General features: G+C 35.8%; 1 protein-coding gene across 2 annotated transcripts in view; it reads left to right on the forward strand.

Annotated features, from left to right (window-relative positions):
• Positions 1 to 12,732, forward strand: part of paplna (papilin a, proteoglycan-like sulfated glycoprotein) — a 57,750-nt gene that overhangs the window by 7,568 nt on the left and 37,450 nt on the right. For both annotated transcript variants that reach the window (XM_030127295.1, XM_030127294.1), the window contains exons 3-6: positions 992 to 1,095; positions 8,790 to 8,850; positions 9,386 to 9,488; positions 9,638 to 9,768. In XM_030127295.1, coding sequence (XP_029983155.1) covers positions 992 to 1,095; positions 8,790 to 8,850; positions 9,386 to 9,488; positions 9,638 to 9,768 — 399 coding nt within the window. The remainder of the gene's footprint in view (positions 1 to 991; positions 1,096 to 8,789; positions 8,851 to 9,385; positions 9,489 to 9,637; positions 9,769 to 12,732) is intronic.

The raw sequence follows: 12,732 nt of genomic DNA on the forward strand, positions 1-12,732 counted from the left end.
CACGTATTATAAAGTAAAGCCAATGTTTATGCACTTGGATACCAGAGAGAGGTCCACCATGGATGTGAAGTTACTAGAAATGTGGATATTTTTCATTACACATGCATCATAGTTCATGTTTTTAACGTTACTGTAGTCACACTGACTCTGATACTGGAAATAAGCAGCTATTATAGTTATTTAAAGCATTTTATCAGAGTCAGAATCATCTTTATTGGCCAAATACGTAAACACATACAAGGAATTCTTTGCTGGTAGACGTCGTCTCTATAGTAAATTATAAATGCAAGATATAACAAGTGGTTCCAGGCACAACAAACCCCGCCCCATGCACATATTTTAGCTTATTTTGGCATGGATCCAGCTGATGTCATCATGTCTATGTGTGTGCTTTTGTCAACATAGAAATAGACAGCATAGACAAATGTTGACCATTATAAGTATAGTATAATTATGGTTTAGTGATGAACAGTTATAAGGATTTTTTTGGCAAAACACAACCTGGTTTAATTAGATCAGATTAGATTAAACTTTATAGTCATTACACATGTGACGTACAAGACAATAACATGTAATTAGAGTCTAATTATAAGTGCAACAGGCAGCAAATGTAGAATATACAAAATATGAATGAATGAGTATGAGGAAACAATGGTCGTTCATCTGTAAATAAATGCATCTGAATCACTGAAAAGCACACAACAAATAAAGGAAGAACTGATTTTTATCTTTTGTCATGATTATTTTCCCTCTAAGTCATTATTTCCAGTTGACAAGCCTCATATTAACTCTCAGTGACTATGTGCAACAACTTTTATTACTCACAATAGTTGCTAAAACATCCTATTTTTATCTCTAGGAGCCGGTTTGCTTTGTTGTAAGGGTTTGTACAGAGAATATCCACTGTGTAGGACATTTCAGGTTCGAATGCAGCTGCTTAGATGTTTTTCTGAACCGTAAAGCATAATGTGAAGTGTTGTTTCGTGTGCAGGCACCCGGTGGCGACCAGTGGGACGCATGGGGTCCGTTTGGTGAATGCAGTCGTACCTGTGGCAGCGGCGTTACCATGAGGACCAGACGCTGCATCACCCACAGGTAAGGCTCGTATATACATGCATTTATGGCTGATGCTTTTGGTGTAAACTCAGTTACACTTCATGGCCGTGAGTTCATGAATCAACACCATTTTTTAGCTCATCGGACGAATTTATGACAAAATTCTGAAATATTAAAAATGTGCCCTTACTTCTAATGGTCCATATTTTGATGGTGTATAACATGTAAACGGTTAAAGATATCAATATAATTACTACTGAGCACTGATAGGAAGTCATATATGGACTTTTATTTGGGTCCGTGACCTTTGACCTTGAGTGACTTTGGAGGGTCAAACTCAAGGTCACCAGTGTCTAAATTTCAACAATCATCTTCCCCAAAACTACAGGTTGGATTCATTTCAAATTTTTTATGTAGCTTCTTTGTTCACAGTTTTGAGGAATTTTGATTTTTTAATTTTTTTTTTACAAATTTTTTGAATATTAAAAATGTGCCTTTCCTTCTAGTGGTCCATATTTTGATGGTTTATAACATGTAAATGGTTACAGATATCAATATAGTTCCTATTGATCACTGATAGAAGTCATATATGGACTTTGACTGAATGAGTTGAGTTCTCCTCCAGTGAAAGCCCCGCCCAGTTCTATAGTTAGATTGATCTGCATCCAGACCACAGAACTGGAACATGGAACAGAACCTGACAACCTCACACATTCAACTGGTTATTGATTCTGATAGAACATGATGCTGACATACAGGGACATTGGAGACTATTTTTTAATCCTTTTTGAATAGAACCCACACCGTGGGTACAGAGTGTTCATGGATGTGGGTGTGTCTTCGGCCTAAACAGGGCGGGGCCGGTTCACATTTAAAGGACTTCACTGTGTTGGGCGTTGGTCGACACACTCCCCATCCAAAAAAACAGATCCTAATGTTCCTAATGTGTTTTTTTTGGATCATCATGTTTATTTGTAGCTCTCCTGGTTTTTTCCAGAACATCACACTGACAGTGCAAGAAAATGATGGACCTCACATGTAATTATGTTAAATATGGGCTTACAGAGTTCACTGAGTTGCAAATGTGAGTGGAATAAAAACCTGTGTAATTATTTTATTCAGTTGCAACAACATTTGAATGAATGAATGAATATTTTTATTTCGGTTACACTGCAAAAATCCAAATCTTACCAAGTGTATTTTTCTAATTTCTTGTCAAAATATCTTATTGTTTATTATTATTTATTATATCAATATATTGGCAGATTTTTTTTGCTTGAATTAAGCAAACAAATCTTGAATTAGACAAAAAATCTGCCAATGGAACAAGTGAAAATTATCTTGGTAAGATTTCTTGAAATAAGATTTTCCAGATCTATTGTCTAAAAATCAGTTCTTATATTTCACTGAAAAGTTACTCTTTAGGTGATTATGTCTTATTTAAGTGTGATGAGATATTTGGACTAGAAATGAGAAAAATACACTTGGTAAGATTTAGATTTTGGCAGCGTGCATACAAAAATACATATATATAAGAACATACAATTGATACAATTTGTAACTGAAAAAGGAAGAAGCTGAAGCAGAGGCGCATTTCTGCTCCTCCTACCCCCTTTGAATGAACTGAAATTGCAGCAAATAAAACATTAACACAAATTAATCTACATTCAATTTCTTAACCTCCTGAGACCCAGGAAATGTAAGCAAAGTACAAGCTTTTTTTGTTTTTTATTAAATAAGGGCCTATATTGGAAACATCATGATACAACAGTTTTTTCAGATGTAGTTTTTAAAATTTTTATGGACTGTCCTTTGTGGCGGACAGTTTTCTTTTTTTTTGTATTAAAGTTGTGAAACTCTTGTCCACAAATGTGGACAGAAAACCCATAGCTGAGTCTGAGGAGGTTAAGTCACTTAAAGATCTTTTTTTTTTTTTTTTTAACCTTTATGGCCCTTGAGAATTTGACAAATTAAAACTTTTTTGAAACTCAACAACAAACTACACAATTTCAATTCATCATTCAGTTGATTCCATAATTTGATACCAATAACAGAAACACAACACTTTGTATACAGGTGGATTGGTCTGCAGAAATGGAAAAGAAATAAATACATTTGAGCAGAGATGAACCATGTAAAACATGCTACATTTTTTTATATTCTACGCTTCACCCTTTAAAACCAAGTAAATCATCAGTCACCCTTCACACATGCAGACTTTGGATTACTGGAACTCTGTCCTGGTTTGTGCAGTTTCTGAATGTGGAGACATTGTGTTTCATGGCCAAAATGTTGTCATTATGATTGTTTCCTCTTCCTGAAGTTGATGAATACATGGTATTTGAAGTCTCTCTGAAGGGACATTTTAGAGACAATTTGACAGATTAGTGTTACTAAATGACCCACATTTTTACTTTTAAATTCATTTTTGCTTTAGTTGGACCATAAGGGACTATCCAAAACAAGGAGCTTCTTTATATTGAAATAAATGTTGGAATGGCAATCAATTAAAGTTCGCTCTCTGACGGGACATTACTGTGGTTTCACTCTGAAGCAGTTCATTCATCACCGGTGAATACGCAGACAGACGGTGGTGGAGAAACTCAAATGACTAAAACTGTAAAATCTAATTCTGTTTTTTGTTTTCCCAACATTTTATAACATGCAGCAAATTTTAAATAACTCTCACACATTGAAAGATCCAAGTTTTCAGAAAAAATTTGCTAAAGTATGCACTCACAGGACATTTTCTGACATTTTATGAGCAAAATAAGCAAAAATAAAAAAGTCCAGGCAGACATTTTTAGGCTCAAGGTTTAAAGGGTTTTAAAGCTGAGTTTTAACTTGTTTGATTCTAAATATATAATCTGTGCGTTTTCCTTAAGAGCCAAACAAGTAACTAGACTCAAAACACAAAATAGCAAATATCACCATATGATATTTTCATAGCCGTTGTGTGAAACAACGTGACTGTGGTGGACGTGATAGATGCTTTAGAATAAACCAGAAGGCCTGTGTTCTTGTTCCAAAAATGCGAGCTTTATGTAGAATATGTCGACTTTTTATAACTGCTGGGTCTTGATGCTAACTTTAGCCGATGGTCGACTGTTTTGTAAAGATCTTTTGCCTGGTAATTAGGTTTCACAGATAGTTTCAGAGCTTTTTCTTTTCTGCAATGATGAGTTCGAGGCAGAGTTAGGATGCTTTTAAACTGCAGTAATGATTTCGGATATCGAAAATACTGCTTTATTTGAGGTCAGAGCTATAGCATTCTTTCACAACATGGAGAGACTTACTTGATCATAAGACTACAGCAATTAACATGCGAAGATTGATGGAAAAAGTGGACAATATACAGGACGACAGCTGACACTGTGTTCTAAATGTTTGCGTTGCAAAATTTCAAAAATGAAACAATTAAATATAAGTAAAACAAAAAACAAAACTGTAACATTCTGTCATCACTACTGCTGACATGACCCATTCAACTCAGTAAAATATCAGGAACGGATATGAATACAGACGTAATGAAGGCAGAGGACAGACTGAACCATATATGTTTGTGTCTGTAAACGTGAATGGGCCTTAAAACCTCTTCTACTCCAGCTCTATTTGTCCTTTTTCTCCGTTGTTTCCTGTTTTATTTTGAAACCTGTCCTGCTCTCATTACCTACACCTGTTCACCTCTTTACCTGTTCACCTGGTCCTGGTCCTGATTTTCTTCGTTCTTCTGTTTTTCCTTATCTTTGTCCCACCAGTTCAGTTGTTTTACCTGTTTTGCGTTTTCAACCCTTTAGACCAGGGGTGTCAAACTCATTTTACTTCAGGGGCCACATCACCCCAGTATGATCTGAAGTGGGCCGGACCAGTAAAAATAATAACAGTGAAAAAAGTAAAATTGCATTAGGATAATGTTTACATCCACAATGTTTCCTTAAAAATCTGACTAACATGAACAACTTGAAAAGTCTTAAGAAAAACAAGGGCAATTTTAACAAATTCTGCCTCAGTTTATCAGTTTATCATTTACACATGTGCATTACAACTTAAGTTACAATTACAAACACACAAAACATTTGGTAACAGGCAGAATATTATTAAAATTACACTTATTTCTTTGAAGACATTTCAGGTTGTTAATATTTGTTCAGGTTATTCACATTTTTTGCTAATATAAACATTTTGATGTCATTTTGCATTTTTTTTTTTTTTTTACACTAAAACACTATATTTTACTGGTCTGACCCAATTGAGATCTAATTGGTCTGTATGTGGAACCTGAATAAAAAGGATTTTGACACCACTGACTGATAGTTTCTTCAGTGTAATTTTTACGCTTCATAAAATCATCCTATGGGCCGCATTGGACCCTTCGGCTGGCCGGATTTGGCCCCCAGCGGCCCGCATGTTTGACACCTGTGCTTTAGACGGTGATGCGAAAGTGGAGCATTTGTAAGATTTCCACTCTGGAAGGTGGTTTCACTTTTTTTACTTTTTTCAACTCCCAAAAAACATTGTTGCCCTCTAAACGAAAGGTACATCTGATACAGTGTTTTGTCATTTTCACCCTAGAGCGGTGTTGTGTAAACTGAGCCTAAGAAATGTTCAAATAGAAGCATTGACATCTGTTGTGTCAGACTTAGAATTTTGATTTATTTCATAAAATACATAATTCCTGACAAACATCTGCAGTGCATTTAAACTGATCAGGCTCCACTAACACAATGTAAAATGACTCTGTTAGTGCTTGATGAAGTTTATTTTTTACAGAGTTAATAGCTAGCACTTAGCATTAGCTCACCTCTGACCTCTGAGACTCCCATAGTCCTGCCCCTTTTGTCCAAATATGGTCACTTTGGCTTCAAAAAGCTAACATCAAGCCAATTAAATCGCAAACTACAGGCAGTTTGGAAACCAGCGGGTGACATGATAGCTCCTGCATGCAATAATCATATACGGTTGATGGTTATAACTCCAGATGAGATCCTGGATTGTGATTCTACATTAGAAAATATGAATTTTTGACCAGATCGTCAGCTCTGTAGTTTGAAGTCTGATTGTTAAATGTTGAGCAGAATTAACAGCAGGCGTTTCCCTCAGTAATTAAGTAAAGGTGCAATATCTTTTGGAATGTGCTGAAAAGAATAATATGCCTGTCTTCATGAAACATGTCCACAAGGCAGAATACAGTTATTATTATTAAAAGTTTTATGAGATTTCTTCATCATCTTCGTCTGATTCCTCTATTGTTTTTACCCGGAGTTAATCTATTAATAATACTTAACTGTTGCTGATGTTCATTGACTGTTGTTCGATAAAATGCTGATTTCAACATGAGTCAGAGTGTTTCCTTCTGCAGATGGATGATGATTAACAGGACGTCCTGTCGACGGTTTCTGCAGAATTAGATCAACTCCTGTTACGTCTTGTCTGCAGAGCGATCACACCTTTAAAGACTATGATTAGGCTGCCGTTGACTCATTGACTACTTTACAGGAACTTCCCTTTTACTTGGGTTTTTTTCTTTCTATTCGTCCTAAGTTTCATCCAGAGGATTCTTTAGGGGCTCTTAAGTTACCGTGTATTTTATTAACTCCAGATCGTACAAACAGGTTGACGGCGGAACACTGCGACCGGCTGTTTGGGCATGTTTTAATGTCGGCGTTGGCGTGTTGACAGGAGCGTGTCTCGCTGTCGGCTTCAGGCAGGTTCTTTTAGAGGTGACTTAATCATGAGTTATCAGTGTAGCTGGAAGGGAGGGCGTCATAACAACCTGCGATTGCACGGTTCACGGTGTGGGAGGTTTGGGTTTAGTGAAGAACTGATGTTGAAGCTTATGTCCATATGAACCGTCAGAGGTGAAAAGACACAAATGTATGAATCAGTGGAATAAAAACAGAAATAAACAGTTCCATCCAAGCTCCAAAGATTATATTCCAGCACAAATAAAGCTCATGCATAGACACACATGACTGCATTTAACTTTTAATGACTGTTAATGGTGCTTTTATGTTTTTAAGATCTACTTTATAATTGGGTGCGTCTATGAAAGTGAGTTTATTTTGGACAGCTTTTTAGACCCAATAATAAAAGGTAAATGTAGACATATGTCCCCCCAGGATGGGCCTAATGATGACCTCAGATAAATGCACAAAAATTATCCTCTTGCTCTGAGCCATCCCATAGTTAAAGAATTTTTAATACAATAATGGGGCTAAAAATAGGACCCAAATGTGGACAGTAAAAGCTACCTGTGTCAGTGCATTAGATGTGAAAACATGTCTGTAAATGGTCTTATATAGACTATAGATCACAGGTGCCAAACATGCGGCCCGGGGGCCAAAACTGGCCCGCCAAAGGGTCCAATGTGGCCCATGGGATGAATTTGTGAAATGCAAAATTTACAATGAAGTTATTAACGGTTAATGATGTTAAAATAATTTTTGGTCAGTTCAATCTAAAGTGGGTCAGACCAGTAAAATACTATCATAATAACCTATAAATAAAGAATACCACAAATTTCTCTCTTTGTTTTAGTGTAAAAAACATAAAATTACACAAATATTTACATTTACAGACTAACCTTATACAAAAAAATGTGAATAACCTGAAATGTCTTAAGAGAAGTATGTGAAATTTTACCAATATTCTGCCTCTTTTACTAAATGTTTTGTGTATTTGTAGATCCACTGTGATCTGTAAGCTGTGATGTGAAACTACGGTGTAATATTTTTAAAATTGCACTAATTTTTGTCAAGAATTTTCAGGTTGTTCATATTTGTTCGTGTTATGTTCGAGTACAGTTCATAGATGTCAACATTTAATTATGGAATTTTACTTTTTTCACTCGAAAATGTAAGAAAAGACTTTGGAGTTGACATTATTTATCAGTTCTTATCTTATTATTTATATTACTTTACTGGTCCGGCCCTCTTTAGATCATATTAGTCTGTATGTGGCCCCTGAACTAAAATGAGTTTGACACCCCTGCTCTAGATAAAGACACAGTGTTAAATGTGTCGATCCTAGCGGTTTTTCTAATCCACATGTGGGTTTTTCATGAATCTCAGTCTCATTCCAGGTTTTGTAAGTAACCCATTGTGTCCACTCGTGTTACATGCAGAACCTGCCCAGTTTGACGCATATAAATCGCGAATGATTTTGCAACAGCGGTCATTTTTGTGAAACACTCTGCCTTGTATAATTAATTTAATTCCCAAAATGTACCTGTGAGAGAATAAAGAGATAGTCGAAGAAATAGTGGCACGTAATTTTTGTGTCCTCTTTACTGTGTTACATGCAGATTTTTGTATTAAATATATTGCAAAATGATATAAAAATGTGTTTTATGTGAAAAATAGTTTCTCTTTTATCTCAGTAAATATTTATTTTAAGAATAGACCTAAAGTGCATCCAAACTTGCTTCATAACATTCATTTACATCTGGTTTGAATTTTTAGCCCCATGTCCTGTTTTTAGAACCAGTTTCATAGAAGAACCCAATTGTTTTGTGTGTTTATGTATACGCTGAATCTCCATTTTCTTTTTGATTGATTGATTGGTTCATTTGGAGCTTGTTCACTCTTTGTACATCTTTGTTTCAATTTCACAATAAGACAGAGATAATATAACATCCACATATGATACACACATCATTATCTGTATGCAAATATACATAATAAATATATACAATAATTCACTATTAATATACACCTCTTGTCTTTTACAAACAGGACTGATGGAGGACACAACTGTGTCGGGCCAGAGAAGTCCTACCGTTCCTGCAACATCCAGGTAAAATAACGTGAATCTGAAACTAGGTTATTATGTGTGTGATGATGTAAATTCTTATTATGATAATTATGGGACAAGGCTATAGAATATTGAAACCAAGACTGTAATAATAATAATAATAATAATAATAATAATAATAATAATGATAATTATAATACATTTAATTTGGAAGTGCCTTTCAATAAACCCAAGGACACTGTACATCAAAAGATTTAAAAAAACAATACCAAGACCATTACGCCAACCAGGTTTTACAAATAGTACCGTTGTGGCCATGACATAATATCCTCTTTGTCCAAAATTGAGATGACACTTGAGACAAAGAAGTTCAAAGTCATGTCACATGCACTACAACAGTTTGACAAACACCGAAATACACAACAACATCATCTGCAAACAGTGACGTTTCCTTCCTAATGTAATGAATCTGATGCGTTTCTTTCACCTGTCGCTGTCTGTTGAACGTTACACCTTTTGGTTTATGTAAAGCCTGTTGTCTCAGACATACGTTGACCTTTGACCTTGCTCTGCCCAGGACTGTCCCGAGGGCTCGAAGGATTTCCGTGAAGAGCAGTGTTCCCAGTTCGACGGAACCGACTTCCAGGGGAAACGTTACAAGTGGCTGCCCTATTATGGAGGTTAGTTATCGTTTTTATTCCTCATACTAGTTCATAGACTGACAAAATAACCATATGCATACAGATAAAGTTCTATTAGAGTCAAATACGAATAAGTACAAGTGGCATTTGTATATTTAATGTTTGTATATTTGGGTTTTGTGCAACAGCTGAGAACCCCTGTGAGCTGAACTGTATGCCCAGAGGAGAGAACTTCTACTACCGCCATCGCAGCTCCGTGGTCGACGGGACGCCATGTCACCCCGGACGGAAGGACATCTGTGTGGGCGGAGTCTGTAAGGTAGGACACCCGGGAAACAGACATGAAGTGAAATTCACTGAAATAAAATGCAAAGAGCTGAGAGCAGATAAACTAACTAAACAATTACTACATGGATTGATAGGATTAACAGATCGACAGTTTAGATTTGTAGATGGTTTTGGTCGACAGTGAATGTTTGGGTCTTTATGGGTTAAACAAAAAAGAAGTAATTGTTTTGGGTTTTTTTTTTTCAGCTTAAACATTCAACAAAAAAAGACTTTAAAGTCCAGATCTGAGTGCAGATTTTAAAGAGTTACATTTTTAAATTTATTTTCCAGCCCTTTTTATTAGCTTACCAGCCGACAGGCTGTCATCGCCATGCGTCGTCTGTCGTCGTCGTCTGTCGTCGTCGTCTGTCGTCCGTTACAAAAATTTCAATTGTCTTCTTCTCCAAAGCTACAATTCTGATTGACTTCAAACTTGGTATACAGCTTCTTTATAATAATGTCATTAAAAGTTAGTGAAATTATTTAGATCCGGATCTGATTCTGGATTTGGTGCGACTTTGAAAAATTTCCCCATTATAAGAGATAGGAAGTGGATCGATGCAATAACTCAGTAAATATAAATGATGTCAAGTTGGAATTTCTACAGTCCAGCCCTGATGGGGAGATGACCAAAACATAATGTCCACATGCTGATCAGGATCTTCTTCTGGATCCGGGAACTTACAGAAAATTTAACATGGGCTCTTATGGGGAAAGAATTTCAATCATCTTCTTCTCCGAAACTCCAGTTCTGATTGACTTCAAACTTGGTATACAGCTTCTGTATGATGATGTCAACTCAAGGTATTGAAATTATTTGGATACGGATCTGATTCTGGATTTGATGCACCTTTGAAAAATTTTCCCATTATAAGAGATAGGAAGTGGATTGATCCAATAAATCAGTAAGTATCAATGATTTCAAGTTGGAATTCGAATTTTTTACAGATCTGATTGGAATATGACCAAAACATGGGCTATTTCTGTAATATAATAAATACACAGAACTGGGTGATAATAAATGGCATCTGGATACTTTTCCCAAAGCTTTTAATTTGGCTGGTAAGCTACAGGACCATTGGTCCAATTTTTGAGTATTAAACTGGTCGTATCAAAACTTTTAGTCATCTAATGACTTAGAAAAACATGTGTAGCTGGAATCACATTTCAGATGTTTGAGTCATTTTCAGCTCCAACCAACAGTGATTTTTTTTTTTTTCATCTAAATTATTCACATCAAGGTCAAGTTTATTTCTATAGCACATTTAAAACAACGTAAAGAGCTCAAAGAACTGTAACAAGTTGGAAATGAAAAATACAAGATACGCAAAAACTAGTAAAAAAAAAAAAATAGACATAAGATGTACTAAAACTGGTAAAAAACAGATGCACAGTAATAAGATAAACAGCATCTTAAACACAACCAGAAGATAAAAACAAATAAAAGTCACACACTTGTATTAACAGGATTTAATTGCAACAAATCCTCAAATTTCTCACCAGGTGGAAACATTAGAGAAAAGATCAGAAGCTGAAAACCAAACAACCTCCTGATGTTTCATAGAAACTCTATAAACTCTAAGTCGTGGACGTTCTTTTGTACTGAATTAAACCTGCGTTCACGTTCTTCACACATTTCCTGTAAGCTGAAAATAACAACCTTGAAGCCTGGTCTTTAGTCTCAACATGTCCTTCATGATTCCTCATCACCCCCACCCCACCCCAGAGGAAACCCCCCACCACCAAACACCCATCTCCCCCCGACAACTTTACATGCACTTTTATGGAATAATAACTCAGGTGACATTTGACTGTGTGTGTTTGTGGCCTGAGGATGAAAACAACAGCGATGTTCACTGAACCAGAACAGATTCCTAACACACCTACTTTATGTGAAAGCTCAATGTAAGGCTGTGAAATATTTATAGAGGGGAGAATGACAAAGTATTGCAACATGTTTTGGCTCCTGGGCTTCACTGTGGTCTTTAGGAAGACACAACAACACCACGACATGGAACGGAGAAAAAAAATCTACGTACATTTATCCTCCCTCTAGGATTCCATTGGACCACGTGTGATTTGGCAATCACTGTGGCCTTATACGATGTCAACAGCCCACAAACATGAATTAAAACTGAAATATTAGCAATAATTACCCAAAACGAGCAGCTTTTGTCCCTTTGTGCATCTGTATAAAACCAAAACTACTGCATGTATTGTGTGATCAATCCTTCAGTTTGTTTTTACAGATGTTACTGGTCTACTGGTCAAATGCTTCCAGAATAAAAGTAGTGACATTTTATCACATGTGAGTCACTAGTCGCTTTTCCATTGACCTTCAACTTGTGCGAATATAACTTGTGCAGAAAAATTTGCCTAATGGAAAAATGACAATTTCGCCAAAGCTCTCGTTTTTCAATTAAAAGTTTTTGCGCTGGAAAGAGGTGGTTTTTTGGGGTGTAGCGCAAATGGTATATCACACAAAAGTACAATGGAAAGACCTTTTTCCGCAACTAGAGTCACATGAAAAAAAAAAAAAACAGATGTTGACGGACATTACAACAAGCGAAGAAGAGTTTTAAAAGAAGCATAGTGGACACATCAGGAAACCCAATCATTTTTTAATTTAGTACAGGATAGTGGGGTAATATATAATAATAATGAATATATCTGTAAATCAACATGATATTTACGTTTGTTGCCATGTTTATGGAATGACTTCTTTTGTCATCTTGCAATAATAAATAAACAAATCATCGCATTTGTGATTTAATGGAAAAACCGACATTACACACTTCTGTTTTTTTGACATTTAGTAAATATCTGTGAAGTTTTAGATTATTATTATATTATATTATTATAACCTTTATTTAACCAGAAAAAGAGCTCATTGAGATTAAAAATCTCTTTCCCAGAGTGTCCTGGCCAAGACAGCAGCAGCAGAAGTTACACAAAA

This window comes from Sphaeramia orbicularis, chromosome 22, assembly GCF_902148855.1.
Source record: "Sphaeramia orbicularis chromosome 22, fSphaOr1.1, whole genome shotgun sequence".
Classification (NCBI taxonomy): domain Eukaryota; kingdom Metazoa; phylum Chordata; class Actinopteri; order Kurtiformes; family Apogonidae; genus Sphaeramia; species Sphaeramia orbicularis.